The sequence below is a fragment of the Megalops cyprinoides genome, chromosome 15 (assembly GCF_013368585.1).
Source record: "Megalops cyprinoides isolate fMegCyp1 chromosome 15, fMegCyp1.pri, whole genome shotgun sequence".
NCBI classification, from domain to species: Eukaryota; Metazoa; Chordata; class Actinopteri; order Elopiformes; family Megalopidae; genus Megalops; species Megalops cyprinoides.
The window spans coordinates 21,852,180-21,868,963 of NC_050597.1; the positions used below are offsets into that span (position 1 = coordinate 21,852,180).

The 16,784-nt window shown below is 43.0% G+C and overlaps 1 protein-coding gene across 1 annotated transcript; it reads left to right on the forward strand.

Annotated features, from left to right (window-relative positions):
* Positions 1-1,922: 1,922 nt before the first annotated feature.
* Positions 1,923-15,780, forward strand: LOC118789770 (lutropin-choriogonadotropic hormone receptor-like). The gene is made up of 11 exons (XM_036546369.1): positions 1,923-2,092; positions 2,436-2,507; positions 5,519-5,593; positions 6,496-6,570; positions 7,144-7,218; positions 7,841-7,918; positions 8,596-8,664; positions 9,365-9,439; positions 12,372-12,560; positions 13,644-13,715; positions 14,619-15,780. Exons 1-11 carry the CDS (start codon positions 1,923-1,925, stop codon positions 15,778-15,780), a joined length of 2,112 nt encoding a protein of 703 aa, XP_036402262.1.
* Positions 15,781-16,784: the final 1,004 nt, after the last annotated feature.

The window sequence follows — 16,784 nt, forward strand, 5'->3', positions numbered from 1 at the left end:
GCTTGAAAATGAATTGTGCATTCTTGCTTCACTATAGGCACAAAACAGGTCACTTTTACATCTACAGCAGTTTGAAGGTTCTTGCAATGCTGTGTAATGATAAAAGAAAATGTAGTCACTATGTAACTCTAAACATGAAAGGTGTAAACACGACTGATGGGGACAATGTAGTAAAATCACATTCCAGGAATACCATTAATCCTACTCCAATGAAGAGCGGAAAAAAACAACATTTAGAGGCATTGACACAGATACTTCAGTTGCAGACAATCATTGCATTGGGGTACACTTACAAGTATGGTTTACCTGTGAATTCTAGGTTTGCTTCCTTCTGTGTTGTCATATACCTTTATAATAGCAGGATAACTTTACAATACCTACAGTGCCCTTTTTGCCCTTTGCCAAGTCTGCTTATGGTGTTAGTTATAGCAAAATAGTACCAGATAGGTTTGCCGTAAATTTCACATTCCATTATTGTTATACAGGGCAGCCCAACAGTGGAGACACATACCTGCAAAGTGACACTTTTTCTGAATTTCATGAGACAGCATGCTAGTGGGAAAAGGGTGTAAACAAATCAGATAGACCCTCTCCAAGGGCAGGTGTCTTAGCTAATGAGCGTGGAAGCCTACATTTGGCTAGTGAATAATACTGATAATTTAAAAAAAATCAAAGTGAAAGTAACCTAATTAAAATAGTAGTCATATTCATGACAGTATCTGGCACACTCCTACTGGTCTGTTAGTGTACATTTGAATGTTATTCAGGATTCGTCCCCTTTTGATCAAGGCAGGTGGAACAGCAATGGATTTGAAAGCTGCAGTACTCTAGGTTTGCCCAGTTTTCCTCTGCCTCTCAATATCTCCCCTCCATATCACTTATAAATGAGTGCTTTCCAGTGTTCCCTTAGAGGGTTTGACATGTCTGTAAGAACTGAATAAAGACCACTCGTATGGCTGCAGTTATCTCAGAAACATAGTGTATTGTGCCCCTTTTAGAGGAACTGTGTTCTGAGGCAGGTAACATAAATGGAGGCATGCAGGTAATTATACATGCATGGAGATTAAAATGTCACAGAAATCACAATTATTTAGATGGGATGTTAGTCATTCAACCGTAACTTTGTTATACGCCTGGCAACTTTTACCTATCAACGTTACAGTAGATACAAGGAATCCCAACATGATACATGAGGAAAAGGCCAGTTATATGAACTTAAGCTAGTATAAAAATTAAAAATAAATAAATAAATATCAACATCATAAAGAGGTTACACACCATAGATGCTCCCTTTATGTCCCATTCAATTCAACACAAACAAAACTATTTTTTTCCTATTATCACTAATCTGGAAAAATAAGAGAACCCTGGAGTTAATGCAATAACATCACACAATAAATTGGATTCATTGACGGATGATTTCAATTGATGGCTGTAATCGAAGTTACCCTCTGCATATATACGGATGCTAATACAGCATATGAAGCAGAAGTACACCCTACCACAGATTCAGGCACTTATACGGGACATCATTCATTTGTTTACTGCAAATTTATCTGGCGAACAAAGATATACCAGCGTCTGGAATGTCTTTCCATGTTGAGTACACAAAGTACAGACACATCTACTTTGATAGCCCGTTTACAGTTCAGTTTATCATTTCTAACCTACTCGCTGAAAGGCAATTGTATAACCGTGCTGTATGTCAAGTTGGTGACGTAAAGCAAGTGGCTACAGTTGAGGTGAGTCGGAGAGACAACTCCACAACCACTCGGGGAGGTCTAGGACGCGCGAACCCTTCCCACAAAGTGCGCATCCAGAGGAGGCAGTAACAGGTTGCTCCGTCCTCCCTGGGGAGTGGAAGAAAGGACAGACGACTTTCTGAGTTGAAGAAAGGAAGAGGGAGACAAGACGCATCCAGCATGTCCTTGTGGACGGTGTGGCAACTGGCCACGTTGTCCAGCGTCCTCTACGCTCGCCCAGGCTGGACTTTCTCGTGTCCGATGGTCTGCCAATGCACCGAGGAGAGTCTTCGCTGTACGAGGGAAACTGAGCTGAACTCTTCAGATGAATCCTCGCTCACTTACAACTTGTAAGTAACTTATCAAAGACACTGTGATGTTGGGACATTTTGCAAGAAACGGAGCAGACAAAAACTTGCTATGTAGACAGTCAGCTAAACAGGTCTACGCGACACGGTTTACTGTTATAGCGCTTGTTGATCTGAGAAAATGTACATTTTATATCACTTAAATCAGTTTGTTTTGTTGACCGTGAGACCGCGAGACTGGCAGGGCGCTTTATCTGATCGCAAATAATATCTTAAGTAGATTGTTTTAGGTATGTTATATATTGTGAACGTCCTTATTTATTTTATGCAAACGAACAGCAAAAAATTTATCGATTACAGTCTACGTGTATTTTCTTTCTTCTAGAAGATTAACACAGCTGCCTTTCAAAGAAGTCCAGACCAGTTCTTTCACAGGACTTCTTAACGTGGCCAGGATGTGAGTAACAGCCTTCTGACAGTTCGCTTTGAATGCACGCTGCTAAAGAAGCATAGGATGTTGGCACCAAAAGTTCAGTACCCCATGTCTGGCTGTATTTCGAAGCACTAGCAGGTGCATTAGCCCTGAGGTGCAAATAGACCAGATATTAATCTTAAGACCACAATGCCTGCGACTGTACGTACGACCGTTCCCTTTGTGGCGGTGACGCGGCAAAGCGCTCAACATGCGCACTCTTCGTAACCCAATTAACTTGCTGAAAAGGGCCGGCCCTTGCCGGAATCTTCAGCGGTGATGAGAGGCCCGCCGTGTCAGAGTGGATTTTTTTGGCTACCTATTGGAGAGGAACAGACATATAGTAATGTGGTGTTCTTAATTTGAGGAATAGTGTCCGAAATGCTTTACGTGATTGAAAGGGTTTGTGGTGCATCACTTGTGCTGAATATAAGTCATTTGTATTGTAAATAAATAAATAAATAAATAAATAAATAGAAGAAGAAAGGTGAATTAATTACTAAGTGATAATAACATTCTAAGTTTTATAAAGTGCAATTCATGAATAATATCCATTAGAGTCCAGACCTACCTGACAGTTTCGTAATCACTCTGGATTTGTATGGAAGTCTAGGACAGATGTAGTTCAGTCCTAATTCTATTCATTCGTCACTCACAAATGCTTGATGTTTTACTCAAGAATTGCTTTAAGGATGTGCCTCAAATAACTGCTTCTATGCCCTCAGCCTCAGCAGTGTAGCATTATCTTAGATGAGCATCTAAGTACAGTTAGTGTGCCATTGGTAACTAGTAATGTGCCATGTAATGTAACAAGTGCCGTGTCGTTGGATTTAGTGGGACAAATGCCATTGTGAACTAGTAATGTAGTAAAGTGTCACTGTGTTTAGTGGGACTGAGTGCTACTGTGAGACAGGTACTACAAAGAAGCAGTGATTTTTAACTATACCCAGAGCACTTATATGAAAAAATAAACCCAGGAAAAGTTCTGGTTCGACACACCAAGCACCCAGAGGTAATCCCTTTAAAGAGTGCATGCTTGGTACATCCAACTCAACACTTTCAAAGGGGTTTCATGTTCTACTTCATTACAAATTGTTACAAGGAATTTTCAAAATAATATTATGTTCCTATATAGGTACAGATTGGAATAATTCCAGGGTGAAGAAGTTATCTTTTTCCAGAGAAATACCATTGGCTTACCTCCAAAGAACATGTTCTGGATACATTTGTTTCAAAGGCTTTTGCCGGAAATCAAAGATAGGAATGAATTGCTCCCATTCTTTTTTATATAGATCTTCTGTATTTTCAGACAGGAATTTAAACAAAATCCATGTGCAGTTGACAGGAATTTAAACGAAACTGAACAAGCTCTCCTAAGATGCCTGCGCTTAGTGGTCTAGGACCAGAATCCCAGGAGGCTTTGACCCCACAAGCTTCTGATTACCATCCTAGTACCCTCACTGCATTGGCGGGGCTGTTTTACAGACAGATACAGAAAGAATTGTAATGCTACAAACACATTCCAAGCTTAAGAGGCTGATCTGCGACATGGATAATGATACAGCACAGTAGATGACAGTCTTATGTTGGTTGGCTTTAGTTTTTAGGAGTGTTTAGGGATGTTAAAGCAATAAATGTAGTGCTTATGAAGTCATATAATGCTTGTAAAGGACAATGTAACTGTTTTGCCTTGCTGGTGTATTTTTGTATTCCTGTCTTGACTCAAAGATACAGATTGGTTGTTATCAAGGTTTCATTAGATGAGCTGTGCCTCTTGGTATTATAATATTAGCGAATGAGGGAGTGTATGCCAGGGGTCATGTGCAGAGCTCTGTGTTTACTCTTCCTGGGACAGTGTGTCAGAGTGGGATGTATTCAGTGTACGGAGCTGTTCCTTCCAGACCCAGTCCAACCCTCTGTCATCCTTGACCGTTTCTCCACTTGGCTTGAACGGTGTTAAATTTAATCCATGCCTTTTGGAGAGAGTTGTCTCGCTGAGAACCATGGTCTAGCCTGATACAAAGACTTTCCGAGGAAGATACCCATTTCTACCTGAACATAAGGGCAATAAGGGAGAGAAATGGAAACGTTCTAAGCACCAATAACGCATGTCAGAGCCGTGACACAGCTTCCTTGATGAGCTTTTGAAATGGCCTTTAAATGCTTCTGCGAAAAAGAAAAAACTTAATTAAGATGCTTATTTATAGAGTGAAAGAAAGGGGAAAAGAGAAAGAAGAAGACTTGGTATTGGCAAGCAGCCTCACCACTATGCAATTTTCTAATCAAATGGTCCACTTGCATTTAGTCAACCCTGCCACAAACTTCCAAATGGCAAAATTTAAATCCAGTCTGGCTTTAAGTGGCATCTTCTCTTTTCCAATGGACCAGAGCACTTGCTAATTACAGAGGAGAGATGGCATAGTAAAAAAGAGTGATTAAAGCAGGTGCAGGATGAGGAGATGTGTACAGTCGCCTGTGAGGCACATCAGAGGCACATTGGTGGGCCCTTCCACACAGATTTTGTTTGGAGTAACCTGAACAGACATTATTTCATTTCTTTTTGTCTGACTAAATCAATATCCATGTATTTGTTCCTATGCACATCTTTTACAGGAAGTGGGAAATTGTAACAGTCTATGTGTGTGTCCACACACATTCAGATGAAGTTTGGGCAAACATGGCCTGCTGAACAGGAATGTCATTACTAATTCTATTAAAGCTAATGAAGGAATGTAAACTAACGAGATAGCAGTGTGCCACGGGTCTGTCTTGGCCTTCGGAAAATCATTTGCTTGAGAAGAGTGCTTCCGCCCGAGACCTCAAATGTTTGTTTCATTGTTTTATTGGAGCCTGTTGTATTCTCGCTTCGTGACTGCTCTTTGTATTTCTCCTGGTGTGCCTCTGCATTGATTTAATGGAGGGCTGCAGCACTCATGGTGCAGTGTTTTAGCGTGGGGGCGAAATGATTGAGAGGATTGTGTCTACCTTTGCCACAGAGAAATATCTCAGAGCGATTCCATCAGGACTTTAAGAGTGCAGGCGTTCTTCTCGCTCCCCAGCCTCTCGGAAGTGTAAGTACCACACCCCCCCCCCCCCCCCACCCCCCCATCATCTTCTCCATCTCACGCACAATTCAGAATGGAACTCTCAACTCTGGGTTTCAGGTTGTGTGATTGCCTGAAAGCAGCAGTGTGATAAAACGCTTAGGAGTAAAACTCCCCAGTCACAACTGTGAACAATTACTATAAAAATGATAATTACCACAAATCGTTATACATTGTGTACGCCAAAGTGCGTTTTAGTGTTCAAACACCTGGCAATCAGCTTTTGTAGGTGATTCAGCTAGAGAGACGTTAGCAGATCAGCATGTTGCCATGCAACACTCTCTGCACATCCAGAGCACTCCTATTGCATCCACACACATCTTTAAGAACTTTAAGAAAGGGAGCTGACTTTAACACACAGCGCAGGTTTTTGACCTCAACATGAGTTTTTTTTTTTTTTTTTTAAGGATTTCATTTCTAATCTTTATATCATGTCTTCTGTCTTCATTAACTGTTTTGCACAATTGCAATTGATTTAGTGAGATATTTTCTCAGTGACAAAATTGTTCTGAGATTGATCCCATCATTGATTGTTACACATATTGTTGTTTTGTTATCTGTGCTTTAAATATGTTTGCTGTGTAAATTGTTTCAGTCGTGACCAGGCCTTGAGGACAGAGAAGGACCTATTTATATTATATATTCCTCTTTTAGCGTCAACCTGAAATTCTGTTGCTCAAAGTAAAGCTGGGTTAGGGCTGGGCAAATCAGGAAAAAGCAAGCTTTCTTTGATGACATTCATCTTCTAAAATGATATATGGATTGAAATATATCAGTGAACTTCTTTCCAAAATAAATACTGGCAGGAGATTACAGATAGATTGACAGGAGCTGTGTCAAATGTCGTTTTCTGGTACTGTCTGTTTCAGCCTGATACAGAACATCAATAACCTGGTTGCGATAGAAAAGGGAGCCTTCACCGACCTGCCCAAACTCAAGTACCTGTAAGGCCCTTTTCAGCCATGTTTTTGACCAAAGTACATTCCACTCTGTGATATTGGGTGCATTCTGCACATGTGCATAGTGAAAACTGTTTGTTAAAGTAAAGTTCCCAATGATGTAACTTGGTGCTTGCCTCATGTCACAGCTGAGGCTGAAAAATGTTGTCCCCTCCAGAGTATCACATACAGAGCCTGAACACAAGTCCATAATCATCCTGTATTCCCTGAATGTGTGTGCTTAGGCAGGAAAAACTAAGGGCCATTACATGCTCCTTGCTATGGTATAAAATCCCTGACAACCCCAAAATCATTCTCACTTACTCAAGTCTTCCTAATAAGAGGAAGACTGAGTAAGTATCACAGTATCACAACTTGTCCTTTTAGTTCACCTTCATCAAAGATGGCAAACTTATTTATTGACATTCACAATCCCCTAGTAATTACAGCACTGTCATTTCTCCGTAGTCTCTGTGTATTGTGACACACTGACACTTAACAGAATGTCATTCAGAGCCTTACCCTTACCCTTACCCTCTGTCTTCCTCTCGCTATCTTTCTGTCTCTCCTTTTCACTAGGAGCATCTGTAATACTGGACTGAGACAATTTCCCGATCTCACCACAATTTCCTCTTTGGAATCCCACTTCTTCCTGTGAGTTGGGAATAAAAACATAAAAACCCTGTGCATAACAGATCATGCATCCACCGTCACTTTTTAAAAACACATGAACTGGCTCTGTTCCATGAATGCGATTACTCTGGCAAGTATCTCTTTGCCATCTAGTGGCAAAACCAAGGTAGTGTTGTTACTTTGGGGGAGCCATTCACTATCACTAACACTATCATTGGTAAGGATGTTTAGTCACAGCCAGAAAGAAGAAGCTAGGTTAGTTTATCCCTCCTAAACATACCTAAACATAAACATACGCAATATTTATCAACATTAAAAGGCACCTGGTTCTATGCTACGCGCAAAAAAAACACAGGGAAAGTTTCTGATTGCATAGAAGAAGCATTAATAGCTACTGACCTCGTGTTCATTAGTATGTATGAAACAACTCTTTCTCTTGTGTACATTTTCATATTATAATTAACTTGTTTCCAGACAATTCATCATGGAGTCATAAGTTGACTGCATACAGTATGTGTTAAATCACTGTTTCAGGTAAACTACTTGTCTTTTTATAGAATTGCCCCAGGTTCCCTTTAAAAAAGTAGATACAAAAATGTAGTACAAAAATGACTAATGGAAGCTGCACTTGTGTCTTCTGCAGGGAGATGGGGGACAACATTAAGATTAACACCATCCCCTCCAATGCCTTCCTGGGCATGACGCAGGAATTTTTGCACATGTGAGTGTGGACAAATGGCAGACCCTCTTGTGGGGATATCCAGTGCCCCGTTCTGGGATCAACTGGAGAAAAATCCACTTGCTGTTACCATTTTGCTATATTGTTTATATTTTCACATTTCAGCTGGCAATATTTCATGTCAGAAATTATTAGCGTTGAATGGAAGAATGCAAAAAGAGGATCTACGCTGCATGCTGCAGCAAAAGTGCCAAGCAGGCCTCTCTGCAAAAATCATGAAAATATTTATATTAAATCTCACAAACAAAAATAAATTAAGATAAATTGATATGAACATCCCTCCGGCCACATATCAGCCTCTGGACTTTGCAGTGAGGTGATTGATGTGTCCATTTACTGGCCTTTATGTTACTATTCGGTGGATTGTGCCCTTTTCCAGGATTTTCCATGAGTCTCTAGACCACCCTTTCCTGAGCCTAGGAAGTAATATTCTAGTTTTTCCCCAACCCACCTTGGATTTTATGGCGTTTTGATTGCCACTAGGAAATGCACTCCTTCTAGCACTTTGTGACAATTCACTTACCCATTTTGATTGATTGATATTGTACCAGAAGAGATAAACAGTGTGTTAGCGAACATAGTATTCTGTACAACAAAAATGCATTGCCTGGGTTTATCCGCATTACTCAGATTTACTTACATAATTCATCTCGTTTCAGGAACCTTGTCAGAAATGGATTCGAAGACATCCAGCGCTATGCATTCAACGGGACAAGAATGGATAAACTGTACGCACTCTATCTCCATTTCCAGCTGTCTGTTTTGAGGTGCAGCTCTTAAAGCAGCCGGTTCTTTAGGCTACATTAGGCAGCCCCCCACCCCGTTGGCTGGCCTTTGACAGGCTGTTGTTGTTATTACAGGGCTTTTAATGGGTCAGAAGGCTCCAGTAATCAATGAAACTAAATGTTCCGGTAAATAAATTCATTCAGGGACAAAACACTGATTGGGAGCATCATTGTTTTCTTACCCCTGTGCCACAGTGACAGCGGATTCAAGCGCATCTCTGCACTTGTCTCGGAGTTTCAGCACACAGATTCCCGCCCGTTAGTCTGCCTCCTCAGACCAGTGTCAGGGTTTCAGTTTAAGTTACGTCTCCAGTAGCGCCTAGAAGGTCATTCATTTGGCAGCCACGCTAGCGAAGAAAATAAACAAGGTAAACCTGGCTGTTCGGCTCTGGTTGCTGAGGCCACAGTCAGACTGGCTTCAAGGTTTCAGAGGTGTCCAGCTACTATGTCTCCAGAGAAGAGGGAGGAGGGGGTTGCATTTCTGAATCCAGCGACAAATCCAGCCCTCCTCAGGAATGTGCAGGAGCCCAATTCTGAGTAGAAGGGGTCAGATTAAATGTTCACCCTTTTGTGTGTGTGTGTTGCATGTGGGGTATAGTCTGTGTGCATAATACATACACCTGTTTTTTTTCCTCTGTTTTAGAGTTCTGAAAGACAACAAGTTCCTTCATAAAATCCACGATGATGCCTTTGAAGGTGCGACAGGGCCTAGTCTCCTGTAAGTGACTGGTCTCCATCCTCCTCGCTTGAGAAGGGCAAAGGAGGAGTGTAGCAAGACATTCAAAATCTGATCCAAAGTGTAGTATGTAGAATATGGAACACTATATTATATCTCATAAGGTACAAAACACACAGAGTGTTTTCTGACTTGCCTCAGTATATATCCAGCAGTGTAAATGGATATTATGTAAATTTAAGCAATGCAAATTTCACTGAACAACTGGTCCCATATAAGCTTTGAAGTGTTGAGAGGCCTAGAGTACAAATGGCATGTCAACCACAGAACATGAAAGACAAGGTAAGATGGTTCCACTTGTGCAATAGTAAACTGAGCTTAAGCCAACTGAAATGAAAAACTAGGTGGAAACCAAGTTCTGGGACCAAGATGGATATAACCCGAGAGATATGGACAGAAATACTTCAGGAAGATTACTTGAGCACAAAATATTTTGGCATGGTTTAGTTACGGACATTTTTTGCCATTCCCTTTCATGCTGCCTCCGACGCTCGTCATTTTGTGGGTGTACCTGACTAAGATTTTGAATGGCTTTTAGTTTTCATATAGAAAATGTCTTTGGTCTTAGGCTGAATAATGGGTGAATAAATTTTTTACAGTATTAAAACATATCTAATTTAGAAATGATGATTAATACGTGATGAAAATGTTCTGTGTTGTCCATAATGTTGACTCAAGGTCTTTTAAAGCATTTTTATAAACTAAAATGAGATGAAACATGAAGTGGCAGTGTGATTTTTACTGTTGAAAATGCATTAACACTACCTTGCTTATGATAACCAGCCTCCCTCGCTACTTACTACACTTGGGCTTCAGCTAAGAGCAAGGAGATGCTTTGTTGAAGTGCAAAGGGTTACTGCCACGTCAAACCCCCAAAATTAGTTTAAAGGGGTGGGATTTGTTTGGCCAGTGTATCTTTCCAGTCCTGTTTGAAGCACGCTGGGGGGGCACAGCATTAACTTGATGCCTATTTTCAACTTGTCAAACCAATTTTCAGTTTCAAGATGACGAGCGCTTTGTGTTTTAATGTAGGGCTCTCGATGGAAAACAATAAATTCTGGCAGAACTCAGGCTTTTTGCTCCAGATGAAACAATGTATCGTGTCTGTCTTCAAGCAGATTTAGATACATGAGAAGGCCTGGATAATCTGAAGTTGTTCCATTGTTTGTGGGTGCCCTTAGAACATTTACCTTTTTTTTATTTCTGATCATATTATGTGGGAGGCAGCATAGCATAGTGTGGTAAGCAGCAGGACTTAAACTGAAAGGTTGATTACCCACTAGGGCACTGCTGTTCTACCCTTGGGCAAGATACTTAACCCACAATTGCCTCAGTAAAATATCCAGCTGTATAAATGGATGGTATGTTAAATTGTAACCTATGCCAGTCATTCTGGGTAAGAGTGTCTGCTAAATGACTATAATGTAATGCAATTATGTACAGATTCAACCCCACCAGATTTCACTCATCCTGAAAAAGACTTTTTAGCACATACACACTAAGGCCAACTCAACACACTGAAAGACAGGTGTTCCAATATAGAAATGGGGTGCAGAGTTCAACAGTTTTTCCAGCTTTCTGTTAAACACTCATAACTGTGGAGGAGTTTAAGTGTTTTCAGGTATTTGTAATTTACTTTAATTGATAATTGCACAATTTAAGCAGTTAAGCAATGCAACAAAACAGAAACTGCAGATTTCATGGCATGAATTAAAACACCTTCAAATTATCCCTGGCATAAATCTGATTAATTCTCACTAAATCATGTTTCTCTCGTGTGTGGATTTTACAGGTTAGGTTTGAACTGCTCAATAAATTTTCTCAATTAAATTTGGCTAAAGTATGAGAACAACTGACTGTAATAGTGAGAGGTTATATAACAGGATTAATAGTTATAGCCAATGAGGATTGTATGAGTAAAATGTGAACAAATGTGAACATTGTAATTGATTATACTTGGTGCGCCTAAAGCAAAAGTGGCAAAATCAACAGTTTAAGTGGGACTTTGGCAATTACATTGTGTATGGGTTGTTTTGTGCATATTTGTTTGTTCCTAGGTAAGAAACTAGATCACTTTTTTTCAAATTTTCACAAAGACTGCTGAAACAAATCCATTTATGTTCTGCCTCAGATTTACAGCTTGCTTATCTACTTGATAAATGAACTTCTCAATTTTCCCCTTACTGAAAAATGATTGGTATATACAGCTCTTTCCTTTTTGGGTTTTGTTTATAGAACAGAAAAAAATGACCTCAAAAAATATTTGAAATGTTAAAGTATGAGTCCAAAAAATTATTAAGAATGAAGTGGGTCTGTGTCTCTGGGTGTATCCTGGCTAAGTTAATGATTTTTATCGTGGACCCTGCAGTGGAAACCCCACACCCTACTTTAGTGGGAGACGCAGGCAGCAGACATGTCTGGTGTGGGGCCAGTCTCCTGTGCTATCTGTCTGCACTGGATGGTTTTATCACACAGACATTACAGCATGCACTGCAGCTGACCCATATACAGTAACTCTGTCACAGTCAGGAGGTCAAAGCCTTGCTTTCAAAGCCAAAGCCAAAAGCCGTGTTCTGTTTCTCGGAACATGACTGCTTCAGACCTACTGACTGCCTATTAGAAAGATCTTAGTAGGTGCGAGAGGGTGAGATCAGCATCACCATGTTCTCAGTCAAAATAATGAATTACCTCAAAGTGCATGTTGACTGAGAAATATAGAGGAAAATAAAGACATTAGTGTTACACTTGTTGAAGATGTGTTGCTTGGTCCAGTGTGGTCTAGTTAAGGGACACATGGTTTGCAACATAACATTCCTGCAAGTTCTGGTCGATCTCAGACAGTATGTGTGTGTATGTGTGTGTATGGTTTTTTGGTTTGAATTAATGACTGTGTGTGTGTGTGTGTGTTGCACAGTGACGTGTCCTCCACGGCCCTCCGCTCCCTCCCTGCCCATGGCTTGCAGCAGGTTAACGTGCTGATGGCTCGTTCCACCCCAGGACTGAAGACCCTGCCCTCACTGGAAAACCTGCTCAACCTGCAGGAGGCGCACCTCACCTACCCCAGCCACTGCTGTGCCTTCCACACCTGGCGACGGCAGCAGAGGTACAGATTACTGGGCCAGAATGCAAGGCAGTGGGGGGGCGGGGGGCGGCGGCAGGGAAAGCATTTGCCACCCACCCTCAGAAGGGAAAATGTGACCTCAATCCCCTGAACTAAAAAAAAAAAAAAAAAAACTAAACCCAATACTAATAATAGGTTATGCAGAGCGCTGATTCTCAATCCTGCTCCTGGGGGCCCCCAGCACGTTTTCCGTCTTTTTCTGCTCTACCTACCTGTCTGAACCCATCAGTGGCACTTTTGATTAGCTGAGCACACCTGATTTAATCAAGAGCAAGAGCACTAATTTCAATCAGGTGTGTTTGGAGCAAGGATAGATAGAAGATCTGCAGGACAGGGGTGCTCCAGGAGTAGGACTGAGAAACACTGGTGTAGAGCATCCACACAAAACTCAAAGGCACAGCACCAGGTTTATAAAAGTAATTACTACTTTGTCAGTTGTGCTTTGTTCATTCACTCATAGGGGGTAGAAATTAAACACAGTGAGCCAAAAAGATTAGTTTGGCCTTTTAGTAAGTGTTTAAAAAACACATACACAAACTCAGGGGAGACCTTTTTTTTGAATGGTTATGTATTTGCCTTCCAGCCCTCTACAAAAGACAAATGATGAATCAAAGCTTTATTATTTTATCCGAGGAAGCTAAAGTGATAGCTCTCCAGTGAACCCTTATGGAGGAGAGGGGAGTAGAGAGGGTGGAGTTTCGACAGCAGTGTCTCAGTAGAACGCTTTCCCTGTAAGGCACCATGGCAACAGTATAATAAGCAGCTTGTAAAACTTGGAAAATGGGCCTGGAAGGGTGGTGGTTAGTGTCTGTGTCTGACATTTGCAGCAGCAAACCTTAGCCACCAAAACACCAAGAAAAACAATTCACAAGAGAAGTAGCAATAAAGTACTGCGCGTGGTAAACCGGTCCGCAGTATAATTAATAATGCTGAAGGCACATTGTTTTTACTGAGCAATAAAAAAGGCAATCTCGGACATGCTTTTCTTTTGCTCTGGCTGTTGTGTATGTGAGTGTATGTTGCCACTACTTGCATGTCTAATCTATGTTCCTTCCTCTGTCCCAGAGAGAACGCCTTCTTAAAGTCCTTTGGGAATCTGTCCAGGCTCTGTAACAGTGACCAGCTGCAGGAGATCAGGCAAGTCGAGAGTCATATTTCGTCACCCGTCATAGATTTCTATAGGAGATGGACAGTGACTACAAAGGCTGCCACCAGCCCATTCCACTATACTGATCTTTGATATGTTCCGCCTCAGTTGAGTAACTGCGTAGCTTGAGGAGGAATTTCCTGCTGTCACAAAAGCATGACAAAGTGCCATCTGACAGGGAAGTCTGAAGCACAATACGTCTACAGATCCATGTACAGTTTCCAGTGAGAACGAGGCCACTATTTCTTGTTTCTAAAGTTCTTTAAATATTTAAGTTACATTTTAAGCGTTAGTTTAATAGAATTAAAAACCAGTGTTTTTAATTCTATTAAACTACCATCTGTAAAGGTGCTCCTGTGCCAGTTTCATCAAATTTCTGGTATCAATTAATATATACCAGTGATTCCTCCCACTTAGTTTCCAATGGCATATCATTATGCAACTCTACATCTTAACTAGTCCTATACAGTAATGCAATTTCTATATATGCTTTTATACTTAACCATATAAAAAGCAACATTTTCAGTGGCAACTACAGAAGAACTTATTTAAGAATAACACTGGACCTTGGTGTGTGCAAGCTTCTTAGCCACCTTCCATATATTCTACCTCTGTCATATTCATTACCCAACATAAAATATTAAAGAATTTCTATTTGCAAGAATAGTTTTTCCACAAAAACCTGTGGCATTAACTATTTTGCAAATAGAAAAGTTCAGCAGTTAACCACAGCTGAGATTCACATATATGGACAGTGAAACCACCAATAAATTGCCTGGGGTTCATGACTGGTTGGAAATAACTTGTCTGTCTGCACTCTGTGTAAAACCTAAAGAAGTCCTTTACTTTCCCAGTGTCATTTTAAGTAAGACCTGACTGTCATCCCACTGTAGCTATCCCTCAAGCAATGGCCTTCCGTACCCCGACGATGGCGATGGCCTTTACGACCTTGACTTCCACTATCCGGACCTGGAGGTGTGTGTGACCAACGCCCCGATCAGGTGCACCCCGGAGCCGGACGCCTTCAACCCCTGCGAGGACCTGCTCGGGTACACCTTCCTGCGCGCCGTCACCTGGATCATCACCGTCTTCGCCATCTCCGGCAACCTGGCCGTGCTGGGCGTGCTGGTGACCAGCCGCCACAAACTGACCGTCTCCCGCTTCCTCATGTGCAACCTGGCCTTCGCCGACCTCTGCATGGGCGTCTACCTGCTGCTAATCGCCTCCGTGGACTACCACTCCCGGCGGCAGTACTACAACCACGCCACCCACTGGCAGACGGGCGCCGGCTGCGGGGTGGCGGGCTTCCTGACGGTGTTCGCCAGCGAGCTGTCCGTCTACACGCTGACTGTGATCACCCTGGAGCGCTGGCACACCATCACCTACGCCATGCAGCTGGAGAGGAAGCTGAGGCTGCGGCATGTGGCGGCCATGATGGCAGCCGGGTGGGGCTTCTCGCTGCTGGCCGCCCTGCTGCCCGTCCTGGGGGTCAGCAGCTACACCAAGGTGAGCATCTGCCTGCCCATGGACATCGAGGCGCCGGCGTCGCAGGGCTACGTGGTGGCCATGCTGCTCCTCAACGTGGCGGCCTTCCTGGTCATCTGCGCCTGCTACGGCCGCATCTACCTGACCGTGCGCAACCCGCACCTGGCCACCCGCCATAGCGACGCCAAGATGGCCAAGCGCATGGCCGTGCTCATCTTCACCGACTTCCTCTGCATGGCACCCATCTCCTTCTTCGCCATCTCCGCCGCCCTGCGGATGCCGCTCATCACCGTGTCGCACTCCAAGATCCTCCTCATCCTCTTCTACCCCATCAACTCGCTCTGCAACCCCTTCCTGTACACCATATTCACCCGGGCCTTCCGGCTGGACGTCTGCCTGCTGCTGAGCCGCTGCGGCTGCTGCCGCGCCCGGGCAGAGCTCTACCGCATGCACAGCCTGACCGCCCGCAAGGCCCCCAAGAGCGCCCCCTCCAGGAAGCCCAGCTCACTCAGGTTCTACGCTTACCACATCAAAATGCAGGGCTGCTTTCTCAACAAAGGCGCTAAATAATGTTGGTGGGGGAAAAAAAAAAGAAAAAGCATTTCGATCACAATTTTGAAATTGACTGAGGTTGACAGAGTAGCGGTTTCCACGGTGCTAGCTTTATACTGTATATATATGGAAGCGTTTATCTCTTAAATATTTTTGTAATAAAATTGAATAAAAATCTACTGGGAAGAAAAAAAAAACGTATTTATGCATGCGATTCCTCGAGTGTGTTCAGCAGGGTCACGCTTGTGCGGAGCGGCAGTTTGTCACTGATGATGAGAGCACGGCTCTCCTCTTCTCATTTCCTCTCAGCACTACCATTCTGCCAATTACAGGAGGACCGCTTCTTCAATCAGCACTTGGCTCTCTCCTCCTGCTCGTCCCAGAGCTCTGATTGTACACACAAAAAAGGGTTTTGGGGGATGGTTTGGGGGCGGGGGGGGGGGGGGGGGGGGGGGGTCACTCATGCACAAAGAAGGAGAAAATGGCATTTACATCATTAAACAAATTTGCCTAAAAAACCCGCAGAGGGCATTTGAAAAGCTCTCGCCGGCGAAAAACCGCAGTCTGGGCACGCACGCAGGTTGTCGGTTAGCTCAGCGAGCCGCGAACGGTCAACATCGTGCCCTGCCTCCCGTGGGCCCGCCACAGACCGCGGCACATAACAATTAGCCGCGAGCAGCAGGAGGATACCTTGACCCAGGCTCATCTGTCAAAGAGTCGCCGCCGCCGGCTCACTGGTGCAAGCACGGCCGCCTGAGGCCCGGGGCTTTAACGAGCATTCTGTTCAGCCACGGTGCAGGGAGCTGCTCATTTTAAGAAGACCTAGTTTGTGCCTGGCAGAACCCTCTCGATTGATATGGCAGATAGCCCTTTCTTTACCACAGGCAGCAGGGTAAACGCTATATAATTCACGTAAACCACAAGACAATCCCGTGTACTATATGAGATGCTCCAGTGGAGCTGCTCTTTAGTTCATCTGATGTCATCCAGTCTGGTAACCACATCAGCTGCACTGAGACCTT

Excerpts from the sequence above, each read along its gene's own strand:
- LOC118789770 (XM_036546369.1), top strand. The coding sequence starts at position 1,923 with ATGTCCTTGTGGACGGTGTGGCAACTGGCCACGTTGTCCAGCGTCCTC. Across the intron at positions 2,508-5,518 it reads CTTCTTAACGTGGCCAGGAT|AGAAATATCTCAGAGCGATT; the intron begins GTGAGTAACAGC and ends CCTTTGCCACAG. Across the intron at positions 9,440-12,371 it reads GCGACAGGGCCTAGTCTCCT|TGACGTGTCCTCCACGGCCC; the intron begins GTAAGTGACTGG and ends TGTGTTGCACAG.